The following is a 27,142-nucleotide window of genomic DNA, read 5'->3' as shown; positions in this document are numbered from 1 at the left end:
AAAAGAAACCATCAACAAAACAACAAGAAAGCGCACTGTATGGGAGAACATATTTGCAAATGCTATCACTGACAAAGGTTTAATCTCCAACATCTACAGGCAGCTTATGCAACTTAATAAAAGGAAGATAAATGATCCAATAAAAAAATGGGCAACGGACCTAAATAGAACCTTTTCAAAAGAAGACAGAAGGAAGGCCAAGAGACACATGAAATCATGCTCAAAGTCACTAATTATCTGAGAGATGCAAATCAAAATGACAATGCGGTACCATCTCACACCAGCCAGAATGGCTATCATCAACAAATCAACAAACGACAAGCGAGGATACGAAGAAAAAGGAACCCTCATGCACTGCTGGTGGGAATGCAGACTGGTGCAGCCACTGTGGAGAACAGTATGGAGTTTCCTCAAAAAACTGAAAATGGAACTCCCATTTGACCCAGTAATCCCACTCCTGGAAATATATCCTAAGAAACTAGAAACACCAATCAGAAAGGATATATGCACCCCTATGTTCATCACAGCACAATTCACCATAGCTAAGATTTGGAAACAACCTAGGTTCCCATCAGCAGATGACTGGATCAGAAAACTGTGGTACATCTACTCAATGGAATACTACGCTGCCACAAAAAAGAACTTATCATTTACAGCATCATGGATGGAATTGGAGAACATTATGCTAAGTGAAATAAGCCAGTCAATGAAAGAAAAATACCACATAATCTCACTCATTTATGGATAATAAAGAACATTATAAACTGTTGAACAAAAAGATAGATACAGAGACAGTAAGGGATCAAACAGACTGTCAAATTATAGCGGGAAGGTTAGGGAGAGGTGGGGGAGATAAGAGATCAACCGAAGGACTTGTATGCATGCATATAAGCATAACCAATGGACACAAAAGTCTGGGGGGTGAGGGCATGTATGGGAGTGGGGTGGGGGGGGGGCAATGGTAAGATATGTACACATATAATACCTTAATTAAAAAAAAAGAAATAAGTGAAAAGAGGAAAATAGAGAAAAAAGAAAAATGAGATGATAAAATAATCCTATCTAATAAAAGAGCAATATGCAAATTAACCATCACTCCACTATACCCACAAGCCACGCCCACAAGCCAATCAAGAGCGAGTATACAAATTAACCCTAATCAAGATGGTTGTGGCCACTGAGTGAGCAGGAGGGAGGCTTGGGTTTCCCTGGTGATGGAGGAAGCCAAGCTTTCTGAACACCCTGGCCGGCCGAGGCCTCCACTCAAGGCTACAAAGTTTCAATGATAGAAGATACATAAATCCAAACAGAAATGGCAGCAGCCAGAGAGCTGGAAAGAGCAGAAGGCTAGGGTTGCCCCCGGCGATGGAGGAAGCCAAGCTTTCCGCACACCCTGGCTTGCCCAGGCCTCTGCTTAAGGCTACAAAGTTTCAATTGTAGAAGATACATAAATCCCAACAGAAATGGCTGCTGCCACGGAGCAAGCAGAAGGCTTGGCTCCGCTCCAGGCTACAAAGTTTCAATTGTAGAAGATAAATCCCAGATACCAGGGCCTCCACTTGGGTTGCGGGGGGTATGTGGCCAGCCTGCAAACCACCACAGGCCCCTCGCCCAGGCCACCCCACACCCCAAGGGAACCCCTACCCTGATCTGGGACACCCTTCAGAGCAAACCAGCCGGCCCCCACCTGTGCACCAGGCTTCTATCCTATCTAATAAAAGGGTAATACGCAAATTGACCATCACTCTAACACACAAGATGGCTTCCCCCTTGTGGTCAAAGATCCTGCCCCCATGTGGACACAAGATGGCCAGCAGGGGAGGGCAGTTGGGAGGGACCAGGCCTGCAAGGGAGTGCAGTTGTGGGCGATCAGGCCAGCAGGAAAGGACAATTGGGAGGGATCAGGCCTGTAAGGGAGGGCAGTTGGGGGCAATCAAGCCTGCAGGAGAGGGCAGTTAGGGGTGACCAGGCAGCAGAGGAGGGAAGTTGGGGGCACTGGGCCTGTAGGGAAGGGCAGTTGGGGGGGACCCAGGCCTGCAGGGAAGGGCAGTTAGGGGGGACCAGGCCTGCAGGGGAGGGCAGTTAGGGGCAAACAGTCTGGCAGGGGAGCAGTTAGGCATCAATCAGGCTGGCAGGGGAGTGGTTAGGGAGTGATCTGGCTGGCAGGCAGAAGCGATTAGGGGCAATCAGGAAGGCAAGCAGGCGAGCAGTTGGGAGCCAGCAGTCCTGGATTGTGAGAGGGATTTCTCAGATTGGAGAGGGTGCAGGCTAGGCTGAGGGACACCTCCTTCCCCCCCCCCCCCATGCACGAATTTCGTGCACCGGGCCTCTAGTAATAAAATAAAAATAAAAATGAAAAAGTCAAGTGTTATTCCTTTGGCTGGCTTAAGATCTCAGTCTTCTGTACTGTCTGTGGTTTCTCAGTTTCCTGTTGCTGGGACTGAAGGCCTCTCTTTAGGCCAGTCCCTGTGGGCTCTCAGGGACTATTCAGATTTTTTTTTAATCCTTTGTACCATTCAGGTGTATTCTGGGTGTGGCTGTATTGGTAGCCTGGAGACTGGAGGGTGGGGCTATCTCTTCAGGAGAAAATGGCTGCCCAGGTCCTGGGCTCAGGTATAACTCAGCACCAGATTCGTCGCCGCTTCTCCTGGGCCCTCTCCTCACCCCATCCTCTCCCCAGACTCGACGAGTCCACACCTTATCCTGTACCTCAGCCACAGGTGAGTGTCTGTGTCCGAAAGGTCCTATGAACTAGGTTCAGTGAAGAAAAGCACAGGCCACAGAGAGGGGAAAGACTGCGCCTCTGCGAGCTCCTCTCCTGCTGGTGCTGTGTGCTCTGGTCATCCCTCCAGGCTGACCCCTCTGGGCTCAGTATTTTGTGACTGTGGACCCAGATCTAGAATCCCCTGCCACCAGCAGTCCTGCAGACCTCCTTTCCACAGTCAGACGCTGTGCCTGTCCCAAGGGATGTGGCTCGGGGCCGTGAGTTTTTCCTCTGACCCTCTGGGCTCGGAGGCCTCGCAGTTCTCTCCTGCCCAGATCCTTGATTTTATCTTTCTCCAGGGGTCCTCTGCCCTTCCTGGCTGCGAATTGTTTCACCAGCTGTGTCTTTTTCGCCAATTCGGGGTGGATGTTATACGATTCAGCTGCTCATTCTATCCGCTCTGGTACAAGGCTTGGGACACATCTGTCTACTCCACCGCCATTTTGTCCTCAGTATGGACATTTTAATCATGTTAATTCTTCCAATCTATGGCATAGTATATGCTTCCATTTATTATATCTTCTTCAATTTCTCTCTTCAGTGTGTTATAATTTCCTGAATACAGGTCCTTTATCTCCTTGGTTAAATGTATTCCTATGTGTGGTTTCTATGCAATTGTAAATGGGAGAGAACATATCCTATATAATAAAAGCCCAGCGACCGAAATGGTGGAACCACCAGAGACCAGAACCACCACGGCCCCTTGTCCAGGCTGGCCCCGCCCCTCAGCAAGTGGTTAGGGGTACTGAAGCAGGCAGGCAAGTGTTTAGGGGCAATCAGGCAGGCAGGTGGGCCATTAGGGGAGATCAGGCAGACACGTGAGTGGTTAAGGGCGATGAGGCAGGCAGGTGAGCAGTTAGGGGCAATCAAGCAGACAGGTGAGTGGTTAGGGGTGATAAGGCAGGCAGGCAGAGCCCCATGATCAAAATTGCCTCCAAGAGGGAGACTCAGGCCACCCACCACAGACTGTAGAAGGGATGCTTGGCAGCTGCAACGGGAGGCACTGGCGGTGGTGGACACTGCAGGGCGGGGCTGGTGCCACGGTGGCTCCTGAGCAGGCAAGGCTCCTGCAGCCTGGCCCAGACCCCAGGGTGGCCACCTCTGCCCATCGCTTCTGCATGGCTGGATTGCCACGCCTCCTGCTATGATGCCAGGGCAGATCCCGGACCCTTCCATGACTGCGGGCTCTCTGCCAGGGCTTGGCCCCCTAACAGGACTCCCCAGCTCCGCCCGGACTGCAGAGGAGCTGAAATACGCTGACATCCACAACATTGGGGCCAAGATCGCCCCTTTGCACTTCCTGGAGGTGAAACTGGGCAAGAGGCCTCAACCTGTGAAAAGTGAGCTAGACGAGGAAGAGGAAAAGGTGCCGGAAAAGAACAAAGTGGTGGCAGCCAGAACAAGAAGAAGGAGCAGGAGGAGTGTTTGCAGTGGGAATCTGAGTGGCTGGAGCTCATGAATGCGGAGCTGAAAACCCAGATGGAGGAGCTGAAGCAGGACTGGAAGCAGCTCATCCTGATGCTCAATCGGCATCACCTCACCTGCGTAGTCAGGACCGACAGCGTTAAGAGCCCTGACTCAGAAGGCAACCCACTGCTGGAGCCGCTGGAGAAGAAGTGACCATGGGCTGGGAGGAGGAAGAGGAGGAGGAGGAGGAGGAGATAAGGAGAGGGAGGAGGAGGAGGGTCCCAGAGGGCTCTCCCTTGCTGCATGAAAAACTCTTCAATGAGGCTCAGCACAGCCAGCATCAGCCAGACTTTTTTGTGAAACTCAGATCAGCCACACCAGGGGAAGAAACCAAGGCTGATGAAACCCAGGACCAAGCACTGAGACCAAAGTAGTCCTGAGGGGGGCCTCTTATGTCTGGGACCAGGCTTACAGGAGGCAGGACAGAGGCTCTGGACCGGAGAGACGTCCAACCAGGCAGCTGTGGGCATTTCTCTGGCCTCTCCGCCAGGGCACCCACCCAAAGGACCTATGAGTAGCCAGGAAAAGCCATGAGTTGCAACCAAAATTAGGCTGAGGATGGAACTTGGAGTGAATCTGCCTGCCTCCAGCCCTGACCCTGACCCTTATCCTGATGCAAGGCTGGAGAAGGGCACAGTGCCAGGCCCAGCTGTACCCACCCACTGTGGTCCAGCTCAGTCCTGCCTGGCGTGGCAGCCGGGGCACACCCTCGCCGGCCCTGCTGGAGGTGCTGTGGGCACGAGGCACGGGCGCCCTTCCAAAGCACATACTCACTGAACGTTACAGACTGGCTGTCCTGGCAGGGCTTTCAACTGCACGTGTTTTTTTATACTTTCTTTCTTTTTTAAAATATATTTTACAAAAAAATATTTTATACAAGCACTACATAAATGGATTTCTATAATCACTCGATGTGATACAGTATAAATATGCTATGGTTTGTTGTTACGAACAGAGATTCAGCAGTTATGGCCGTTGTGTGTACCTTCTAAGTACTGTAGTCTCTGGGTGTTGGGGGTGGCAGGGGCAGGGGTGTGGTGCATTTCCATCCTGGTAAACCCTTCATAGTACTCAGTTCTGTATCGCTCAGTAAACATTACTCTTACTTAAAAAAAAAAAAAAAAAAAAAAAGAGGGAGGCCCAGGCTACTTGGCCAGTAGCACTGCAGCAGGTGGGCAGGGCCTCCCTCTGTGGGGTAATTGATCTGGGGACCCTGCCATCAATCACCCCACAGAGGGAGGCCCAGGCCAGCCAAGTGATTGCACCCCATGCCTGTCACCTGCAGAGGGAAGTGACCAATGGTGGGGGGGCATGAAGGAGGCGGCACTGGAGATGGCAAGCAGAGGCAGCGGTGGGGGTGGGGGTGGGGCCAGCTGCCAGCAGCCAGGGGAAGGATAGGCTCTGATCTCAGGCCAGGCCTAGGCATCCTACCCGAGGGGTCCCAGATTGTGAGAGGGTGCAGGCTGGGCTAAGGGATGCCTCCTCCCCAACCCCTCACCGCCCCCCAAGTGCATGAAAGTTTTCATGCACCAGGCCTCTAGTTTGTTTATAAAAGAAAAGGATGTACATTAGTGCTGCCATGGGCATGCTAATTGCTGCCTCAGCTTATAGACATTTGAGTTTGCAATCCCCTCCCCTAACAGTCTTTGTATATTCCTATTATATTTATGTGTTTATTTATTTAAGATTTATTTCTTGACAGTGTCCTGCCACTGCTCTGGGCAGTGGGGACACAGTGCCAAGGAAGGACATGCTTGCACTTGTGTCACATGGACCCACAGTGTATCTTGTGACAGTTTTGGGTTGGTTTGTCCTTCCACTGGACGGAGGTCCCCTAGTGGTGAGAGTGCAGGCTCTGAAGCCCTACTGCCATGGACCTAATTCCAGCTGGGCGGCCTTCGGAGGATTGTCCAGCTTCTATGTGACTTGCTTTCCTTACCTGTAAAATAGGACTAGTAACTGTCCTTTCCTTCCAGTGTAAGCATGAGGTAAGATGAGTTAAGACACAGCTTCTCCTAATAAACCCTAGGAAAGGTGAGCTCTTCTTACCCACCTGTGTTCCTGAAAGAAAAGTCTTTTGAAAGAATGAATGGGTGGGGGAGCTTAGCCACCCACCGTTGTCTGTGCAAGTACCCATTGTCCCAAAGCGCCAGTCAGGTGGCAAAACCCACCCTTGATATTGATTCATCTGCCCTTTCCCTAGGACCAAAGGTCTGTCCTAGGCTTTATGGTTCTCCATCCAATGGAGAGCCCCTCCATTTCCCGGGGAACTGGCTGCCAAACAGAGGCTGCAGGCCGGTCCCCATCCTCCACACTGCAGCCTGCACGTGCCCCTGCCCCTCTCCTGGCTCAGCGTCCTTCATCCCCAGTCTGTACATGGGGAAAGGGAGGCTCAGACACAATAAGACTCATTAGGAGTTCCTGCAGCCCAGGAACTCTGCCTGCCCACGTTTCTAGTTTTATAAGGAGTCTAGCTGCAGCCCAGAAGCCACACAAATCATCATAGAGTGGCTGGTCACATCGGGTTGTGCATGCTGAGTCTGAGATCCTGCCCCACCCCAAACCTATTGGCATCCACGCTGTGACCTGTGGCTGAAACAAGCAGAGAGAAACGCACCCTCCCGTGCCCTGCATGCCCCAGCCCGTGAGCGTTACAGGGGCCTTTCCTTCTTCAGTGTTTCCTGAAAGTCTGCAACATGCAGGATCTCTGTAAAAGCCAGTGATGTCACCTCAAGCAAAACATGCCAAAGGGCCTGCCCCCTAGAGGGGAAGATAAGAAACTACGTTGATAAATAGTAAATGGTGGGCCAGCGTGGGGCCCTGGGAGGAGCAGTAAGCGGGGAGAGGCAGAGGAACTGAGCACTGGGGAGTGGGAGTTCAATTCAATGGGATTTTTAGGGCTAGCCTCCATGAGAAGGGGACAATAGGTAAGACCTGAAGAAAGGGGTGAAGCAGCAGGTGAATGCGGCCTTCTAGACAAAGAGCATTCCAGGCAGAGGGAGCAACCAGGGCTACAGCCTGCGGCACTGCCATGGTTACAGGGTGTCTGATGGACAGGGGACCCACAGGGCTACAGCCTGCGGCACTGCCATGGTTACAGGGGGGTGTCTGATGGACAGGGGACCCACAGGGCTACAGCCTGCGGCACTGCCATGGTTACAGGGGGTGTCTGATGGACAGGGGACCCACAGGGACCCACAGGGCTACAGCCTGCGGCACTGCCATGGTTACAGGGGGGTGTCTGATGGACAGGGGAGCTTTGTCAAGTCCCCCTCCTCAGCCCCGGTGTTCGTCTCTGACTAGCTGACTGCAGACCAATCCAGTGTATAGGGTTTTGAACAATTATTTATTGAGCCTCTACAAGTGGCACTGCTTTATTATCATCACGGTGGGTTTTGTTTTTGTTTGGGGTTATTTACATTTAAACAACAGAATTCACAACCAAATTTCAGTACCTAACTAGGTTGAGATGCCAGCCCTGCACTCTCTGGGCCCACGGACTCAGTAACAATCTGTCCCTTTGGGCCCACAGCCTCCCTGTTCTACAGGGGCGCAGCGGGCACAGCAGCTCCCACTGCTTTCCTCTCCTGATCTGAGGGGTGGGGGTCCCCTCCACCTTGGGAGCCGGGAGGAGGTGGGAAAAGGGCAGCCAGTTCCCTCTGCCCAGACATGGCCGTCCTAGGGGCTGTGAGGCGTCTGTGGCTCCTCTGAGCCACCACAGCCCCCGCTGCCCTCACGGCGAAGCTTTGACTCTGGTCCTGTCCTGAGCCCCAGGCAGCTCCTCACGCCTCAGTTCTGCTGTGGCCCCGGAAAGCTGCCTGGGGGGCTCTCCCTCTGCCTGCCTGAGAAGGACTTGACTGTGCACCCCAACTCTCCAGGGAACCAGACCCACTGTTTCCCTCTCCTGACCTTCCAGGCCTCCACACACTACACTAGACCACACCCCATGGCGCCTGTGGGTGTGTATGCTGGGATGTGTGTGAATGTGGCCCGTGTGCACCTTGGTGGGGATGCCCTGGTTTTCATGTGTCTGAGTGGAATGAGGGGCCCTCTGCATGCCCCTGTGAGTGTGTGTGTGTGTCTGTGAGTGTGTGTGTGTGTCTGTGTGTGTGTGTGTGTGTGTGAGTGGGTGTGTATGTGTCTGAGTGGCTGTGTGTGTGAGTGTGTGAGTGTGTGTCTGTGTGAGTGTGCGAGTGTGTGTGGGTGTGTGTGTGAGTGGGTGTGTGTGTGAGTGGGTGTGTGTGAGTGGGTGTGTGTGTGAGGGGGTGTGTGTGAGTGGGTGTGTGTGTGTGAGGGTGTGTGTGTGTGAGGGTGTGTGTGTGTGAGTGTGTGTGTGTGAGTGTGTGTGTGTGTGAGTGTGTGTGTGAGTGGGTGTGTGTGAGTGGGTGTGTGTGAGTGTGTGTGTGAGTGTGAGTGTGTGTGTGAGTGGGTGTGTGTGAGTGGGTGTGTGTGAGTGTGTGTGTGTGTGTGAGTGTGTGTATGTGAGTGTGTGTGTGTGAGTGGGTGTGTGTGAGTGGGTGTGTGTGTGAGTGGGTGTGTGTGAGTGGGTGTGTATGTGAGTGTGTGTGTGAGTGGGTGTGTGTGAGTGTGTGTGTGTGAGTGTGTGTGTGTGTGTGAGTGTGTGTGTGTGAGTGTGTGTGTGTGAGTGTGTGTGTGTGAGTGGGTGTGTGTGTGAGTGTGTGTGTGTGAGTGGGTGTGTATGTGAGTGTGTGTGTATGTGAGTGGGTGTGTGTGAGTGGGGGTGTGTGTGAGTGGGTGTGTGTGAGTGGGTGTGTGCATCTGAGAGGCTGCACTAGCCTTGGTCCTGACAGGCTTCCCTGAGCCAGCCCACACCCTCTCAGAGGCTCCTGCTCCAGAACCAGTCACAGGCGCACAGACACACATCCAGACACACACACACACACACACACACACACACACACACACACATGCGCACAGAGACACACATGCAGACACCAACACAGACACATTCCCTGGGGCTCAGCCTCTGGCAGGGAGCTGACCACCAGAGCATCCTTGCTCCTGCCTCCTCCCTCCTGGCGCCTGGGGGAAAGTCCGCGGTGAGACTGGCTGGGGGAACAGGGCTGGAGGAGGAGGCAGACTGAGGACACCCGCAGGAGCAGAGGATGCACCCCACCGCCCCTCCCTCAGCGCGGGAGGCGGGCGCACGCTCCCCTCTCATCTCCCTCGGGGGTTCCGATGGGACTCCTCTCCTCTCCTGACCCTGGAGCCCAGGAAGGCTGCAGGGAGCCCCTCCTCTGAGCATCCCCCACCTCCTCCCCCCACACCCCTACCCGTCCAGGCGGGTGCTGATTGGCTCTGGGGAGCGCGCCCCGTCCCCAGCCCCGCCCTGGGCTCCAGCTAGAGGCGGGAGCCGGGGCACACAAGCTGGAGCCCCTGAGGCTGCGGGCTCCCAGCGGGCGGAGGGAGCAGGTGCGGAGGGAGCAGGGACCACGGAGAGAGCGGAGGCGGCACGGCCAAGGGAGGCCAGGTCCCGCGTGGAGGAGGCACCACTCCCGCAGCCCCGCGGCCGGGGACCGCCGGGCGCCCATGGAGCACACGCACGCCCCCCTCGCCGCCAACAGCTCGTCCTGGTCCCCAGGCTCGGCCTGCAGCCTGGGCCTCGTGCCCGTGGTCTACTACAGCCTCCTGCTGGGCCTCGGCTTACCAGGTGAGGGGGTACCAGGTGAGGGGGTACCAGGTGAGGGGGCGGAGCCCTAAGAGCGCTCGCCCTGCCCGGGACCCAGGCTGTCCACCTCCTCCGCGCCGTCCGTGGCCCCCTCTGAGAAAGTTTCAGCCTAAAGGCAACTGCGGACGTTTTTGTTGTGTTTGTGTGTTGTTTTTTGTTTTTTTTTTGGGGGGGGGGGCGTGTGTGCGTTCCACCCGTGTGCGCGGTGGCAGCGTGGTTGTGGGTTGGAGGGTGCTGGTGAGTGTGTGCGCGTCTGACGGGACTTGGTCCGCGAGGGGTCAGGGAGGGCGGCGGGTGCCTGACTGCACATCTGGACAGATGCCCGTGGGCCTCCCCCTGCCTCCTGATGCTGGCAAACCTCCGCTGGGAAAGGGAGGCGCTGGGACTGAGGAAGGACGGCGCACCCCCTCAGGACCGTCCCCGGCCAGCTCGAGAGGGAGGGGGTTCTGGGATCTGGGTGTAGAGACCGGGCGCTGCCAAGGTGCCACTTGGGGTCGCCGTCTCCTCGAGGACCAGCCTCCCCGCTGGCTGTGCCCCCTGGTCCACCAGGCAGCTCTGTAGGCAGACACCCACATCCTCTCCAAAGTGCGCTGGGAGCTTTGCTGAATTCCTCAGAGGGCTGAGCTGGGAGGGTGCCTCTGAGGGTCGGGGTGGGGGTTCCTGGGCTCTGAGAGATGGCCCCACCTCCAGATGGCTGCGTGCAAAAGGCTCCCAGTGAGCGCTTGCAGGAGATGGGCGAGGAACATCCCTGTGCAGACTGGGATCCTAGAACCACCCCCCCTCCCCCCCCCTCCAGGGATCCTAGCACCACCTTCCCCCCCCCCCCCCACCCGGGATCCTAGCACACCCCTGGGATCCTAGCACCACCTCCCCCCCAGGGATCCTAGCACCAGCCCCCCCCCCCCCCGGATCGTAGCACCACCCCCCCCCTGGGATCCTAGCACCCCCCTCCCCCCCCCCCAGGGATCCTAGCATCACCCTCAGGCCTCCAGCTTGAGACCCAGGCTTGGAAGCTGTGTTTCTGAGAGCCTGTCTGAGGTTTCCATTCCAAACCTTCACCTGGGTAGTTTAAATACCCCCTGCCAAATTATGCAGGCGCCAGGAGCCATGACTTTACCAAGGCTGCCTCCCCACCGCGCCCCCTGCCCAGCCAGCGATGAGGCTTTTATTACCAACTGATGGCGCGACCCTGGGAACGCGCTTGGCCTTGGAGCCGCCAGCCCTGCAGCCGCGGGCACTGCTCCTGCCCTGTAGCAGCCTGGAGGGGTGGATGTCGGCCAGCTGCCCAGCCTGGTCTGCTCGGCCCTCCCGGCCCTCCCGAGCTCCCTTTGGGGAGTGGGTTTCTCAGGAGGCCGCTGACCTGGAGATGTGGCGGTCCCTCTCCCCAGCCCTCCCTGCTGACTGAGTGGCCACTCTCTCTGGCTGTTCTTCTGAAAAGCCAGTCAGGGACAGACACAGGGACAGGGAGGAGCTGGCCCGGAGCAGGGGCATGCGGGTGGGGAGAACAGAGCAAGGGGAAGCTCAGACTTTCAAACACCCCACACCTCACAGCCTAAACCCCATGTCACCTGGGCCTTTCCCACCCACAGTATGGCACCTACTGATGCCAGGCATGGACTCCACAAGGCTGGGCCAGGGCGCGGAGACTTTAAGAGTGGGGGAAGGAAGGAGGGCCTTGGACTGAGATTAGAGAGTGAAGGACAGTTATGTGTTTAAACACCCAACTAAGTGTTAGGATCACCTACTGTGTGCCAAAGGGACTCAGGGAGCCCTGGGCAACTCCTGGGTTCACAAGTGTACGCTTATGGTTCTAGAGGCAGCGGTGGGCGCGGGGCCGGCGTTTTAGAGATGATTGACAGGCCGCTCGCGTAAAGGTCATGGCTGAAGATGGTTGTTTGTGAACTGTGTGCGAGGTGGTTCGAGGGGAGACCAGGCTGCTGGTGAGGGAGACGCGGTGTAGGAGGAAGCAGGACTGGTGTTGACGTGTGGCCTTCCGTGGCCGGTGCCTCTGTCTCCACATGTGTGAGCAGGCTTTGTGGGGCAGCCAGCCTGGAGCTGTGGTGAGACGGAGCCGTGGGCCAGGGAGGTGGCAGGAGCTGGGCACTGGCTCAGCCGGCTCCCTCGTTGCTGATGCCATGCTGGTGACAGGAGGCTGCTGGGTGAGGAGGAGGCAGCGGGCGGCCCGCAGAGAGCAGAGAAGGGCCTGGGAGGCCCGGAGAGGAGCCCGGGCTCAGCACCTACTCCCAGTGCTGCGCTCGCTGCAGCCCCGCCCCCTCCCCGTCCCCCGGCACCAGCCCTTAGCAAACTCTTCCTTCCCCCCTGACCCCCACCCCGCTCTGCTGGGTGTGAGGTAACGGCCACGTGGGGTTGGGAATATTGTTGAAAACAGATTTTAATTGAATCCCTTTTCCTGGCAGAGGACTCAGCCCAACTGAGTTCTCATCATGGTGGCCAGAGGTGTGGATGGGAACGGACCGGGGGTGGGGGGGGGGATGGCAGTGTGGCTGGGGAGGCAGTGACTAGGAGGAAGGGCCCACTGTTCCTGCCACCTTCCTTCTCTCAATGAAGAGGAGGAGCTTGAGAAGGGTCATGTGGCCCAGTCCCCTGCTCCAGGAACTGCCCGGGCAGGTGCATTTAACAGGCTGGTGTGGGTGCAGGGGGCTCTGATGTTGAAGTATGGACTGAGCTCTGCCACCTGAGAATTCCCAACTACTCTGTACCCCGATTTCCTCCTCCTGGAAAATCAGGAACAGCCGTACCTGCACCCACACAGGTAGTTGGTGTTAATGAGGTCACCTGTGGAAGCCGGGGCACCCAGCGCCTTCCCTGCCAGGAACTTCTCTGCACTAACTCAGCCCTTAAGGCTGCGTGCTCAGCGTGAAGATTGCTGGCTTCGCTGCTCCTTAAACTCCATCCCTTTCCTCCTCCTTGTTAGGTCAGCCAGACGTCCTGACTGCGAAATACACAGGCAGAGCCACCAGGAGCTGGGACGCTAGCTGGGCCTGGGATGAGAAGTGCACAGCAGGAGGCAGTGGGGGGGTGGGGAGCCTGAGTGTCTGGGAGGGGGCAGTGAGCCCACAGGCAAAAAAGGAGCGGGGGGGGGGGGCGGTTGAGGCGAGCCTGAGTGTCTGGGAGGGGGCAGTGAGCCCACAGGCAGGAAAGGAGCAGAACCACATTAAACCGACGCAGAGGTAGTCTTTACCTCGAAGGGCACACGGATGTGAAGGGAGGCAAGGGGCGGAGGAAGTGGCCACCAAGCAGGTGCGAGTGTTTCCAAACTGCCCGGTGATGAGGGCGCAGCGCCGGCCTGAGGCTGTGAGATGGAGGAGGTGACGGCCCGTAGCCCGGGAGCCATCAGTCTTCGGCACAGGGTAGTCAGCCATTGTCGTCAACCAGAGGTGGAAGACGTGCCCGGAGCGCCGGACCGAGCCCTCCAGGTGTGCTCTCTTCCTCCCAGAAACATCTTCAGAGAAAATGAGGTAAGCGGGTAAGAGTTTAGGCCGGAGTTGGACCTGAGTGTGAGTCCTGGCTCTGCGGCTTGTAAGTGTGTGACCTTAGAGCAGTGATGGGCAACCTTGTGAGCTTGGTGCGTCAAACTTCGCCAAAAAACTGAGCATAACTCGGGTAGTGTGTCACTTTGAGGAAAAAACATTATTTCACAAACGTTTCATCCTCAGGAGCAGCAAATGTTTCATCCTCGGCGTGCGGCCGCCTCAGCTGCCGCGTGTCATCAGAAATGGCTACGCGTGTCAGTGCTGACACGCGTGTCATAGGTTCGCCATCACTGCCTTAGACAGTGGCTTTCCCTGGTGCCTCAGTGTCCTCACCCGCAAAGTGCAGATAAGTATCTAGACACTTTATAGGGCTCCGGGAGGGCCCAGTGGGCTAAGCATGTCACACCTGTCTGGCACACAGCACGCACTCCCTACGCCGTTTTTATCATTTAAAAATGACTTCCCAGGCCCTGGCCCAGTGCTCAGTTCGTCGGAGTATTGTCCTGAACACCAAAAGGTTGCAGGTTTGATACCCGGTGTGGGTACAAATGGGAGGCAGCCGATCAATGTTTCTCTCATCGATGTTTCTCCCTCTCTCTTTCTCTCTCCCTTCATCTCTCTCTAAACTCATTAAAAAAACACACATATCCTGGGTGAGAATTAAAAAAGTATATTTCAGGGAAAATTGATAGCTTGTTTTATGACACCAGCTTACCCTAATATCAAATCCAGAAAAAAATATTACAGAAAACTACAGACCAATATTCCTCATGAGCATAGACAGAAAATTCCTCAGCAGGGTGTCAGCAAGTTCAGTCCAGGATTGTGCAAGGTGGGTGATCATCACGACGAAGTGGGCCTCATCCCAGGCATGCCAGGCTGGCTCAGCATTGGAAAGTCATTCAGTGTGAGTCCCCATATTAACAACTGGAAGAGGGAATCCACATGATCATCTCAATAGATGCAGAAAAAGTATTTGACAACATTCAACCTCCATTTATAATAAAACCTCATCGAACTAGGGACAGAGATAGACCTTCTCTATTCGCAGATGATACAATTGGCTGGAGCTGAGGAAAAGGCTGCTTTCTGATGCAGCTGTGTGTGTCTGTGTCTGTGTGTGTGACTGTGTGTGTGTGTTCACTAAATAGGTAATGACATTCATATTATTTTTTAAAAACTAAAACTATAAATAAGCACACATTATAATTTTAACTCTCCCATTTTTTTACTCTCTGCAAAATGAGTATATTCTACACACAGTCCTACATATTGCTATTTCACTTATATATTAACTAGAGGCCTGGTGCACAAATTCATGCACCAGTGGGGTCCCTCGGCCTGGCCTGTGGGATCAGGCCAAAATCGGGTCTCTGACATCCCCCGAGGGGTCCTGGATTGCGAGAGGGTGCAGATCAGGCTGAAGGACTCCACCAGTGCACGATCAGGGCCCAGGAGAGACGCAGGAGGTTGACCAGCCAGGAAGGGACCGAGGGAGGGCTCCAGGGCTCCAGGGTGTGGGAGGGCTCCAGGGTATGTTCGGCCCATCTTGCTCAGTCCCAGCTGAACCCCAGCAGCAAGCTCACCTACCTACCGGGCAGAGCGTCTTCCCCCTGGTGGTCAGTGCATGTCATAGCGATTGGTTGACAGGTTGACTGTCTGCCCCCTGGTGGTCATTGCACATCATAGGGAGCAGTTGAGCAGTCTTAGCATATCATTAGCATATTTTGCTTTGATTGGTTGAACTGTTGACTGGTCAACTGGACAATTAGCATATTAGGCTTTTATTATATAGGATTATATAGGATCATCCATACCAGTATCTATTAAGCTTTCTCATTTTTTTATGATGTTGCATAGCATTCCATTGTATATTTGCACCCTAATTTATTTAATGGCTGCCCCTTTCAAAAGCACATATGCATTCCAATTTGTGAACCAGTCCCTACACGGAGCACCTCATACTCCTGTGCAACTAGCCTGGCCCTCTGTGCACATTTGGCCTTCAGGTTACTGTTATAACAGGTAAGAAGGAGCACTGCATGAGCAGCCCTAGATTCCAGGCGTGGCGCAGGCACTAACTCCCTGGGCAGCCTGGGACAAACCGTTCTCGGTGCGTCTGTCCAGGCCCAGGGGAGCCAGGCTGTGCTGTGCAGCCCAGCGGGAGACATGGCCCATGGATGGGACGCAGCATGTGCCAGTAAAATAGCTACATTTACCTCCTGCATCTCTCCTGGGCCCTGGAGGCTGTCTGGGCTGCCTTGGGCCGGGGTCCAGATTACTTGTTTCGTAATCCTTGCCCCTGTGCTTTCTAGAATGGCCCTGTATCAGTTCTGCTCTGTGAAACTGAATGTAAAATGCACTGACGTGGAACTGGACAAACACGGATTTGAATCCTAAATCTTCCATTTGCTGTGTGATGGCAGATGTGATACCCCACCTCTCTGAGAACCAGTTTTTATGTGCAACACTGCACTTTCCTCTGCACTGCAGCCGGGCAGGGGCAGAGAGGGAGCGGGAGGGAGCACAGGTCTGACCTGGAACCTCCTGGGCAGCTGAGGCTTGTGGGTGCTCGCCCTGCAGAGGCACAGGAAATGTGGGTGTGGGGCATGGGGGCGCGCCTTGAATGCCAGGGGCAGTCAGATAGCAGAAATGAGCCAAGTGGCCCAGGTTTAGGAAATGTTTTGCCTTCCCAGAGAATCACGCTTCCCTCCTGCTTTTCTGAAATTGTGTGGCTCTTTTGCTCTCTCTCCTTTGTTCCAGTGTTAGAGACACATGTACTAAAACACTGCACTTTCCTCTTAATAATCACCAGCACTTACGTAGTTCTTCCTAGATATTTGGGAGTCTTCAAAGCACTTTACATGATTCATCATGTAACTCTCACGACAACCCTTTGGGGCATGTGTAATTGTTATACCCATTTTTCTGATGAAAACATTGAAACGCTTACCCAAAGTCACACGGCTAAGAAAACAACAGAGCAGCCTTCCACCTGCCTTATAAGAAAACTAGAGGCCCAGTGCACAAAATTCGTGCACTTGGCGGGGGGGTCCCCCAGCCTGCACCTTTTAGCAGTCTGTGATCCCCTGGGGGATGTCCCGGGGATCTAAGCCATCAGTCAGACATCCTTAGCACTGCTGTGGAGGCGGGAGAGGCTCCCACCACTGCTGCTGCTCTCACCAGCCGTGATCCTGGCTTCTGGCTGAATGGCGCTCCCCTGTGGGAGCGCACTGACCACCAGGAGGCAGCTCCTGCGTTGAGCGTCTGTCCCCTGGTGATCAGTGCGTGTCATTGTGACTGTTCGTTCTGCCGTTTGGTCAATTTGCATATTTGCCTTTTATTATATAGGATGGCAGCAATGACAGCTGACAACTGGCACTCAGGCTGGGTGGAGAGGGGGCGGTGGAGACAATAGGGAGAGTGGGTACCACTCGGCCTTCCAGCCAACGGCCCAGTGTTGCCAAATTGTTCAGGAGAATTTAGAAATCTAGATTTTTATATGAAACTAGAGGCTTGGTACATGAAATTTGTGCACTCAGGGTGGGGGGGGGGAGATCCCTCAGTCAGGCCTGTGCACTCTCACAGTTCAGAAGCTCTCAGGGGAGCGGGCCTAAGTCGGCAGTCAGACATCCTTAGTGCTGCTACAGAGGTGGGAGAGGCTCCCGCCACCGACGCTGTGCTCACCAGCTGTGAGCCCGGCTTCTGGCTGAGCGGCACTCCCCCGTGGGAGCGCACTGACCACCAGGGAGCAGCTCCTGCATTGAGCATCTGCCCCCTGGTGGTCAGTGCACATCATAGTGACTGGTTGTCCCACTGTTCAGTCGATTTGCATATTAGCCTTTTATTATATAGGACTAGCGTTCCCGTTGCAGGAAAAATCCTGCAATAGGGTTTCCTGCTGCACTCTACCCCACCCTGCCTGCTCTCCTCCCTTGTCCCCCGCCCCGCAATCTCTGCCAGCCCCCCTGCTTTTCTAACTTCTCCACCAGCCCGCTCTCCTTCCTTCTTCCCTGGCCCCGCCTCCGCTCCTCCCTTCTCCCCCGGCCCGCCTTCTCTGCCAGCCCGCCTGCTTTTCCCTTCTCCCCCGGCCCCGCCTCTGCTCCTCCCTTCTCCCCCAGCCCGCCTTCTCTGCCAGCCCGCCTGCTTTTCCCTTCTCCCCCGGCCCCGCCTCTGCTCCTCCCTTCTCCCCTGGCCCGCCTTCTCTGCCAGCCCGCCTGCTTTTCCCTTCTCCCCCGGCCCTGCCTCCGCTCCTCCCTTCTCCCCCGGCCCGCCTTCTCTGCCAGCCTGCCTGTTTTTCCCTTCTCCCCCTGCCCCGCCTCCACTCTTCCCTTCTCCCCTGGCCCCGCCTCTGCTCCTCCCTTCTCCCCCGGCCCCGCCTGCTTAACTTCCTTCTCCCCCGGCCCCGCCTCCACTCCTCCCTTCTCCTCTCCCCCCTGCCCCCCCTCCCCCGGCTTGCTTGCTTCTCTGCAGCTTTGCTCCCTTCTGCAGCTCTTGGCTTCTTTCTACGCTGCCACGATATGCAAATTAGCCGCCATCTTTGTTTTGATAATTTGCATATTCGTCCGGATTGGCTGGTGGGCGTGGCTTGGCTGGTGGGCGTGGCTTGGGTGTAGCGAAGGTGCGGTCAATTTGCATATTTGTCTATTATTAGATTAGATATTCCAATATTTTGATGTTAGCAACTAATTTAAAAGTTTAAAAAACACTAAGCAAGCCAGCACTGCATGAGCCAAATCAAACATATTTGCAGGCTTGACCGTGGTCCAGTAGGTCAGCAATTCCACACTCCAGAGTGGGCGAGGCTCCAAGAAGCACCAAGAGCCCTGGCCGGGGTGGCTCAATGGGTAGAGCATCAGCCAGAGTACTGAAGGGTCCCAGGTTTGATTCCAATCAAGGACATGTACCTTGGCTATAGGCTCGATCCCTGGCCCCCTGTCAGGGTGTGTGCAGGAAGCAACCAATCGATGTGTCTCTCTCACATCAATGTTTCTCTCTATCTCTCCCTCTCCCTTCCACTCTCTCTAAAACCAATGGAAACATGTCCTTAGGTGAGGATTAAGAAAAAAACAAAAACAAAGAAGAAGCACCAAGCAATCACCCAGGAGATCTCAGTAGGAGAAGAATAGAAACAAAAAGCTAGAGGGAGGGAAATATAAGAGGTGGAAACCCAGAGAAATACGCGGCTGTCCAGGAGATGCATGCTGACGCAGGAAACCAGGGATCTGGCATAAACTGGAAGGAAAACTCCAAGAAATGCCATGGTTTGCATGCTGACATGCTTAGGAACACACACCTATCATTTTTTTTTAACTTTTAACCTACCATGTTTTGTGCTGAGAGGAGCCCTTGGAATCTGGCAGGATGGTGGATTAGGATGTGTGCTGAGCGGTGCCTTGTGGCTTCCTGTCGGTGCGGCTCTGGCAAGTTGCTTGAGCCACTCTGAGCCTCAGTAGTCCTCTCTGGAAAATGGGTATGACAGTGCCTTCCTCACACTGTTTATGGTGGACAGAATAGCATGGTCTGTGACTGGTACAGGGGCTGTCCTGCCACTCCGTAGCTGCTGCTTTCTGATGAGTCTAAACACCCCGTTTTACAAAAAGAACCCAACCTCACCCACAGTCACAGAGCTCGGGATGCAGAGTCGGAACCAACTATGGCTTAGTTTGCTTTTCACAAATCCCCACTGCTAGTGGCCTCTAAGAGGAAGCGAAGTGATAGGAACACAAAAGAAATAACAGGAATGTTAGCGCTCGGAGATCCTCTCCATGCCGGGATTGTTGTTTCGTTGCTGGGTTATTTCAGGCGTATGGTGCTGCAGTATTAAGTCCCTTTCCAGTGTTCTCAGTCCTGCTGATTTCCCTCACGGGAGTCTCGGCTTGGGGCAGTGTGCTTTAACCTTTCATATGTGCTAACTTTTCTTTTTTGTTTCTTTTTTTAATTAAGGTATTATATGTGTACATATCTTCCCATTGCCCCCTCCCCACTCCCATACATGCCCTCAACCCCCAGAGTTTTGTGTCCATTGATTATGCTTATATGCATGCATACAAGTCCTTCGGTTGATCTCTTATCTCCCCCACCTCTCCATAACCTTCCCGCTGTAATTTGACAGTCAGTTTGATGCTTTACTGTCTCTGTATCTATCTTTTTGTTCAACAGTTTATAATGTTCTTTATTATCCATAAATGAGTGAGATCATGTGGTATTTTTCTTTCATTGACTGGCTTATTTCACTTAGCATAATGTTCTCCAATTCCATCCAGGTTGCTGCAAATGGTAAGAATTCCTTCTTTTTTATGGCAGCATAGTATTCCATTGTGTAGATGTACCATATCGTTTTCTGATCCAGTCATCTGCTGACGGGCACCTAGGCTGTTTTCAAATCTTAGCTATTGTAAATTGTGCTGCTATGAACATAGGGGTGCATGTATCCTTTCTGATTGGTGTTTCTAGTTTCTTAGGATATATTCCTAGGAGTGGGATTACTGGGTCAAATGGGAGTTCCATTTTCAGTTTTTTGAGGAAACTCCATACTGTTCTCCACAGTGGCTGCACCAGTCTACATTCCCACCACCAGTGCACGAGTGTTCCTTTTTCTCCGCATCCTCGCCAACACTTGTCGTTTGTTGATTTGTTGATGATAGCCACTCTGGCCGGTGTGTGATGGTACCGCATTGTCATTTTGATTTGCATCTCTCGGATAATTAGTGACTTTGAGCATGTTTTCATGTGTCTCTTGGCCTTCCTTCTGTCTTCTTTTGAAAAGATTCTATTTAGGTCCATTGCCCATTATTTTATTGAATTATTTATCTTCCTTTTATTAAGTTGCATAAGCTGCCTGTAGATGTTGGAGATTAAACCTTTATCAGTGATAACATTTGCAAATATGTTCTCCCATAGAGTGGGATTTCTTGTTGTTTTGTTGGTAGTTTCTTTTGCTGTAAAGAAAAGCTTTTTATTTTGATGTAGTCCCATTTGTTTATTTTCTCTTTAGCTTCCATTGCCCTAGGGGCAGTGTCAGTGAAGAAGTTCTTTTGGCATATGTCTGAGATTTTGCTGCCTGTGGATTCCTCTAGTATTTTTATGGTTTCCCGTCTTACGTTTAATTCCTATATCCATTTTGAGTTTATTTTTGTGTATGGTGTAAGTTGGTGATCTAGTTTCATTTTTTTGCATGTATCTGTTTAATTTTCCCAACACCATTTATTGAAGAGACTGTCTTGCCTCCATTGTATGTTCATGTCTCCTTTGTCAAATATTAATTGAGCATAGTGGTTTGGGTTGATATCTGGATACTCTATTCTATTCCATTGATCAATATGTCTGTTCTTATGCCAGTACCATGCTGTTTTGAGAACAGTGGCTTTGTAATACAGCTTGAAATCTGGTATTGAGATCCCTCCTACTTTATTCTTCTTTCTCAGGATTGCTGTGGCTATTCGGGGTCTTTTTTTATTCCAGATGAATTTTTGGAGAGTTCCTTCTAGGTCTGTGAAATATGCCATTGGTATTTTAATGGGGAGTGCATTGAATGTGTAGATTGCTTTGGGTAGTATGGACATTTTAATGATGTTGATTCTACCAATCCATGAACATGGTATGTTCTTCCATCTGTTTACGTCTTCCTCTATCTCTTTTTTCAGTGTCCTGTAGTTTTCTGCGTATAGGTCTTTTACCTCTTTAAGTTAAGTTTATTCCTAGGCATCTTAATTTTTTTTGGTGCGATGGTAAATGGGATTGCTTTTTTAGTCTCTCTTTCTGTTAGTTCACTATTGGTGTACAGAAAGGCCATAGATTTCTTAGCGTTAATTTTGTATCCTGCTACATTGCCAAATTCATTTATTAAGTCTATTAGTTTTTTGATGGAGTCTTTTGGGGTTTTTTATGTTCAATATCATGTCATCTGCAAATAAGGACAGCTTCACTTGTTCTTTTCCAATTTGGATGCCTTTTATTTCTTCTTCTTGTCTAATTGCAATGGCTAATACTTCCAGTACTATGTCAAACAGGAGTGGTGAGAGTGGGCATCCCTGTCTTGTTCCTGTTCTTAGGGGAAATGGTTTTAGTTTTTGCCCATTGAGTATGATGTTTGCTGTGGGTTTATCATATATAGCTTTTATTATGTTGAGTTATGATCCTTCTATTCCCACCTTATTGAGAGTTTTTATCAAGAAAAGGTGTTGGATTTTGTCAAATGCTTTTTCTGCATCAATTGATATGACTATGTGATTTTTATCTCTCAGTTTGTTTATGTGATGTATCACGTTTATTGATGTGCGGATATTGTACCATCCTTGCATTCCTGGGATAAATCCTACTTGGTCATGGTGTATGCTCTTTCTGATGTACAGCTGGAGCCGATTTGCTAGAATTTTGTTGAGGATTTTGGCATCTATGTTCATTAGGGATATTGGCCTGTAATTCTCTTTCATTGTGTTGTCTTTATCTGGTTTTGGTATTAGGGTGATGCTGGCTTCATAGAAGGAGCTTTGAAGTGTTCCTCTTGAATTTTTTGGAATAGTCTGAGAAGGATAGGTTTTAGTTCTTTCTTGAATGTTTGGTAAAACTCTCTTGTGAAGCCATCTGGCCCCAGGCTTTTGTTTGCTGGTAGCTTTTTGATGACTGCTTCAATTTCGTCCATAGTTACTGGCCTATTGAGCTGTTTAGATTCTTCCAGATTGATTTTTGGAAGGTTACATTTTTCTAGGAATATGTCCATTTCCTCCAGGTTGTCCAGTTTGTTGGAATAGAGTTGTTCGTAATATTTTGTAACAAATATTTTGTAACAATCCTTTGTATTTTGGCAGGGTCTGTTGTTATTTCACCTCTTTCATTTCTGATTTTGTTTATTTGGGTCCTCTCTCTTTGCTTCTTGGTGAACCTGGCTAGAGGTTCATCAATCTTGTTTATCCTTTCAAAGAACCAGCTCTTGGTTTTGTTGATCTTTTGTATTGTTTCTTTGGTCTCTATGTCGTTTATCTCCGCTCTGATCTTTATTATTTCCTTCCTTCTGCTTACCCTGGGCTTTTCTTGTTGCTCTCCTTCTAACTCTTTGATTTGTAGGGTTAGGTAATTTATTACCATTGTTTCTTGTTTTTTGCAGTAGGCTTGTAGAGCTATGACATTCCCTCTCAAGACTGCTTTCGCTGTGTCCCATAGATTTTGGATTGCTGTGTTTTCATTGTCATTTGTTGCCATGATATTTTTTATTTCTTCCTTGAGCTCTCTGGTAACCCAGTCATTGTTCAATAGCATGCTGTTTAGTCTCCATGTGTTTGATTTCTTTGGATTGTTTTTATTGTAGTTGATTTCCAGTTTTATGCCACTGTGATCTGAGAAGATGCTTGATATCATTTCTATCTTCTTGAATTTGGAGAGACTTTGCCTATGTCCCAACATATGGTCTATCTTTGAAAATGACCCATGTGCACTTAAGAAGAATGTGTATTCTGTGGCTTTGGGGTGAAATGTTCTGAAGATGTCAATTAATTCCATCTGGTCTAGTGAGTCATTTAGGATTGATGTTTCTTTGCTGATTTTTTGTTTAGAGGATTTGTCCAATGGTGATAGTGGGGTATTAAAATCTCCTACTATGATTGTATTGCTGATAATCTCTCCCTTCATATCCTCCAGGGGTTTTTTATGTATTTGGGTGCTCCTGTGTTGGGTGCGTATATGTTTACCATCGTTATTTCTTCTTGTTGGATTGCTCCCTTTAGTATTATGAAGTGGCCTTCCTTATCTCTCTTTATGTCCTTCACTTTGAGATCTAATTTGTCAGATATAAGTATTGCTACCCCAGCTTTTTTTTTTCATTTCCATTCGCCTGGAAAACCTTTTTCCATCCCTTCACCCTCAGTCTGTGTGTGTCTTTTTTTCTGAGGTTGGTTTCTTGTAGACAGCAGATAAATGGGTCATGTTTTCTTATCCAATCCGTTACCCTATGTCTTTTGATTGGGGCATTTAATCCATTTACATTTAAAGTTATTATTGATAGGTACTTATTTGTCGCCATTTTTATTCTATACCCCTGTGTTCCTTCTTCTCTTCCTATTTCTTCTTCTTTTTTTTTTTTTTTTTTTTTTACAGCAGACCCTTTAGCATTTCTTGCATTGCTGGTTTGGTGGTGATAAATTCCCTTATTCCTTTTTTGTCTGTGAAGCTCCTGATTTCACCTTCAATTTTGATTGATAGCCTTGCTGGGTACAGTATTCTTGGATTCAGACCCTTCCTTTGCATGACTTTGTATATTTCATTCCATTCCCTCTGACCTGGTGAGTTTCTGTTGAGAAATCAATTGCTAGTTTGAAGTGGGTTCCGTTGTATGTAACTTTCTGTCTCTCTCTGGCCACTTTTAAGATTCTTACTTTGTCTTTGGTGTTTGCCAATTTAATTATAATGTGCCTTGGCATCGGTCTTTTGGGGTTCATTTTGCTTGGGACTCTGTGAGCTTCTTGGATTTGTGTGGGTTTTTTCTTCCCCATATCAAGGAAGTTTTCTGTCATTATTTCTGTCATTATTTCTGCCATAGTTCCCTTAGGCTCTCCTCCTGCTTTCTAATTTTTTTTTTTCTAGAAGCTGCTCTACTTGGGTATTTTTTTCCATCTTGTCTTCTAGCTCACTTATGTGGTCCTCTGCTTCTTCTAGTCTACTCTTGATGCTTTCTATTGAGTTCTTTACAGTAGCGATGTCATTTTTCATTTCTTCTTGGTTCTTTTTCATTTCCTCTTGGTTCTTACTCATGTTGTCGAATTTGTCTTCCATTCTTTTCAGCCACCTTATGACCATTTCTCTGAATTTTCTCTCTGATAGGTTGCTTGCCTCTAATTCGTTTACTTCCTTTTCTGGTGATGCCTGCTTTTCTTTCATATTCGGGCTGTTTCTTTGTCTCCCCATGGTCTCACTTCTCCGGATGTCTGGTTATGTAGTTCTCTCTCTCCTTTCTGTGGTGTGGTGAAGAACTCCTTTGAGTCCAATCGTTCGTGCCACCTGGGGAGCGGTGTTCTGGGTCTCACAGCTGTTCGGTGGTCGCTGCAGTTGTGGATTTTCAGGCCTCCGACAAGATCCACTCTTCCTTTCAAGATGGCGAGATTTCCCCCTCCGAGCCCGTAGCTTCAGGAGGGGGCCCAGTCGCCGTGGGGGCTGCCCTGTCAGTGGAACCCTGTCCAACAGTCCCCCACCTTCTCCTGGAGTTCAGCTTTCCCTTAGCTTGCTAACAAACACTGCCTGTGCGACCCTCAGCTGTTCTTTCTTTCTGCTCCGGGAAAAGGCTTGGAACATGTCTGTCTATTCTGCCGCCATTTTATCCTCCCCTGTGCTAACTTTTCCTTCTGAATGGACACAGAGCAGGCCCAGGCCTGGCGCCTTGGCAGGCAGCAGATCTAGCTGGAATTTAGTGTCACTGATGTCTTGTCGGGGTACTTATTTTTAAGGCACCTCTGTTTGTAGTAGGGAGGTGGGGGAGCCATGCTTCCACGCTGCGCAATATAGTAACCGCCAGCCACATGGCCGTGGAGTGTGTGACAGTTGGTGCAAGGATGGATCCTGGGCTCACTTCATTTCACTGTAATCAGTTTACAATTAAAATCTGATATTCGGTTCAGTTCCATTACTGGAAAATTACTGTATCCTTGGGATAACTTGGATATATGAATCTACTCAATGTACTCAATCTAAATGTATTCACTATATGTTTATAACATCTGGACAGAGATCAGGGATTTCCAGGGAAAATTCAGCATCTATAGAGAGATATGTTGAAGTGTAAAATATCCACCACATTTAGTATGAATAAGAAGTTAAATATCTCATTAATATTAAATTTTCTTTGATTACATTTTAGATGAACATGGTTAAATAACATATATCATTAAAATTTATTTCACCTGTGATGGTGTTTTTTTTAATGTGGCTGCAAGAAAAATGAAAAAAAAATTTGTGTGGCTCACATTACTTTTAGATTGGGCAGCAATATGACAAAAATTATAAATTCAAGAAAAAAAGGCCAATCACTTTAAAATAAAATGTAAGTAAATAATAGTGTAGGGGACACAAGAATATAGCAAAAATCATATGTCGGTGGTTTAATCTCTAAAATCTGGGGAACACTGCTCTAGTACAATGCTCTTGATAAAGAAACTAGGCCCTGAGAGGATGAAGAAGTTTCCCAAGGTTACAGAGCCAGGGGTGACCTTGACCCTAAATCTTCCAGTTCCAAATTCAGTGTGCTTTGGACATTGCACCAGGAATAACCCTGGCAACCCACACCTAAGGTAAATATAAAGAAGGTATGGGTGGATATGACAAGGACATGGCACCTTGGTCCCAGTGGGATTGAAAGGCAGGGAACTCTTTTGTTTTTCTATGAAATGGAAACAGAAAAAAATGAATTTGACTTCTCTTGAGTAAAGGTGATGACCAACTGAACAACAATGAGAGAACACAAGGACTTTTAACCCAAAATATGTTTTAATTTTGCCCCATGGTAACCAAGATGAAAGGAGAACCCAAAGAGCACAATTAGACTTCATCCGCATTCATTGATTCACTTATTCATCCCCCCATTCATCCATCCACCCGCCCATCCACTCACTCATCCACCATCCATCTACCCACCCATCCACCCATCCACCCACCCATCCACCATCCATCCATCCATCCACCCGCCCATCCACTCACTCATCCACCATCCATCTACCCACCCATCCACCCATCCACCCACCCATCCACCATCTATCCACCCATCCACCCACCCATCCACCATCCATCCACCATCCATCTACCCATCCATCCACCCATCCACCCACCCATCCACCATCCATCCATCCATTGACCTGACCATCCACAATTCATCCATACATCCATCTATCTATCCATCCACCCATCCATCCACCCACCCATCCACCATCCATCCATCCAGCCACCCACCCATCCACCATCCATCCATCCATCTACCTGCCCATCCATCCACCCACCCACCCACCATCCATCCATCCATCTACCTGCTCATCCGTCCACCCACCCATCCACCATCCATCCATCCACCCACCCATCCACCCATTCATCCACCATCCATCCATCCATCTACCTGCCCATCAACCCATCCACCCATTCATCCACCATCCATCTATCTATCCATCCACCCATCCATCCACCCACCCATCCATCCACCCATCCATCCACCCACCCATCCATCCACCCACCCATCCATCCACCCATTCATCCATCCATCTATCCACCCACTCATCCATCCACTCATCCACCATCCATCCATCCATGCATCCATTCATCCACCCATCCATCCACCCACCCATCCATCCATCCACCCACCCATCCAACATCCATCCATCCATCCATCCATCCATCCACCCACCCATCCACCATCCATCCATCCATTATCCTGACCATCCACCATTCATCCATCCATCCATCTATCTATCCATCCACCCATCCATCCACCCACCCATCCACCCACCCACCCATCCATCCACCCATCCATCCACCCACCCATCCATCCACCCGCCCATCCACTCACTCATCCACCATCCATCTACCCACCCATCCACCCATCCACCCACCCATCCACCATCCATCCATCCATCTACCTGCCCATCAACCCATCCACCCATTCATCCACCATCCATCTATCTATCCATCCACCCATCCATCCACCCACCCATCCACCCACCCACCCATCCATCCACCCATCCATCCACCCACCCATCC

At 50.9% G+C, this 27,142-nt stretch overlaps 1 protein-coding gene and 1 pseudogene across 2 annotated transcripts in view; both read left to right on the top strand.

The window, feature by feature from the left end:
- Positions 1-3,890: 3,890 nt before the first annotated feature.
- On the top strand, positions 3,891-4,384 carry LOC307113807 (jun dimerization protein 2-like; annotated as a pseudogene). Its single transcript has one exon. The product of its transcript is annotated as a jun dimerization protein 2-like (transcript).
- A 5,397-nt stretch (positions 4,385-9,781) lies between these two features.
- Positions 9,782-27,142, top strand: part of GPR139 (G protein-coupled receptor 139) — a gene marked incomplete at both ends in the record, with an annotated part of 47,041 nt that continues 29,680 nt past the window's right edge. Inside the window, one exon of the mRNA XM_079788990.1 lies at positions 9,782-9,902. Coding sequence (XP_079645116.1) covers positions 9,782-9,902 — 121 coding nt within the window. The remainder of the gene's footprint in view (positions 9,903-27,142) is intronic.

This window comes from Cnephaeus nilssonii, assembly GCF_951640355.1.
Source record: "Cnephaeus nilssonii genome assembly, chromosome: 2".
NCBI classification, from domain to species: Eukaryota; Metazoa; Chordata; class Mammalia; order Chiroptera; family Vespertilionidae; genus Cnephaeus; species Cnephaeus nilssonii.
The sequence above is the reverse complement of the archived record's forward strand: the minus strand, read 5'-3'. Positions and strand labels throughout refer to the sequence as shown.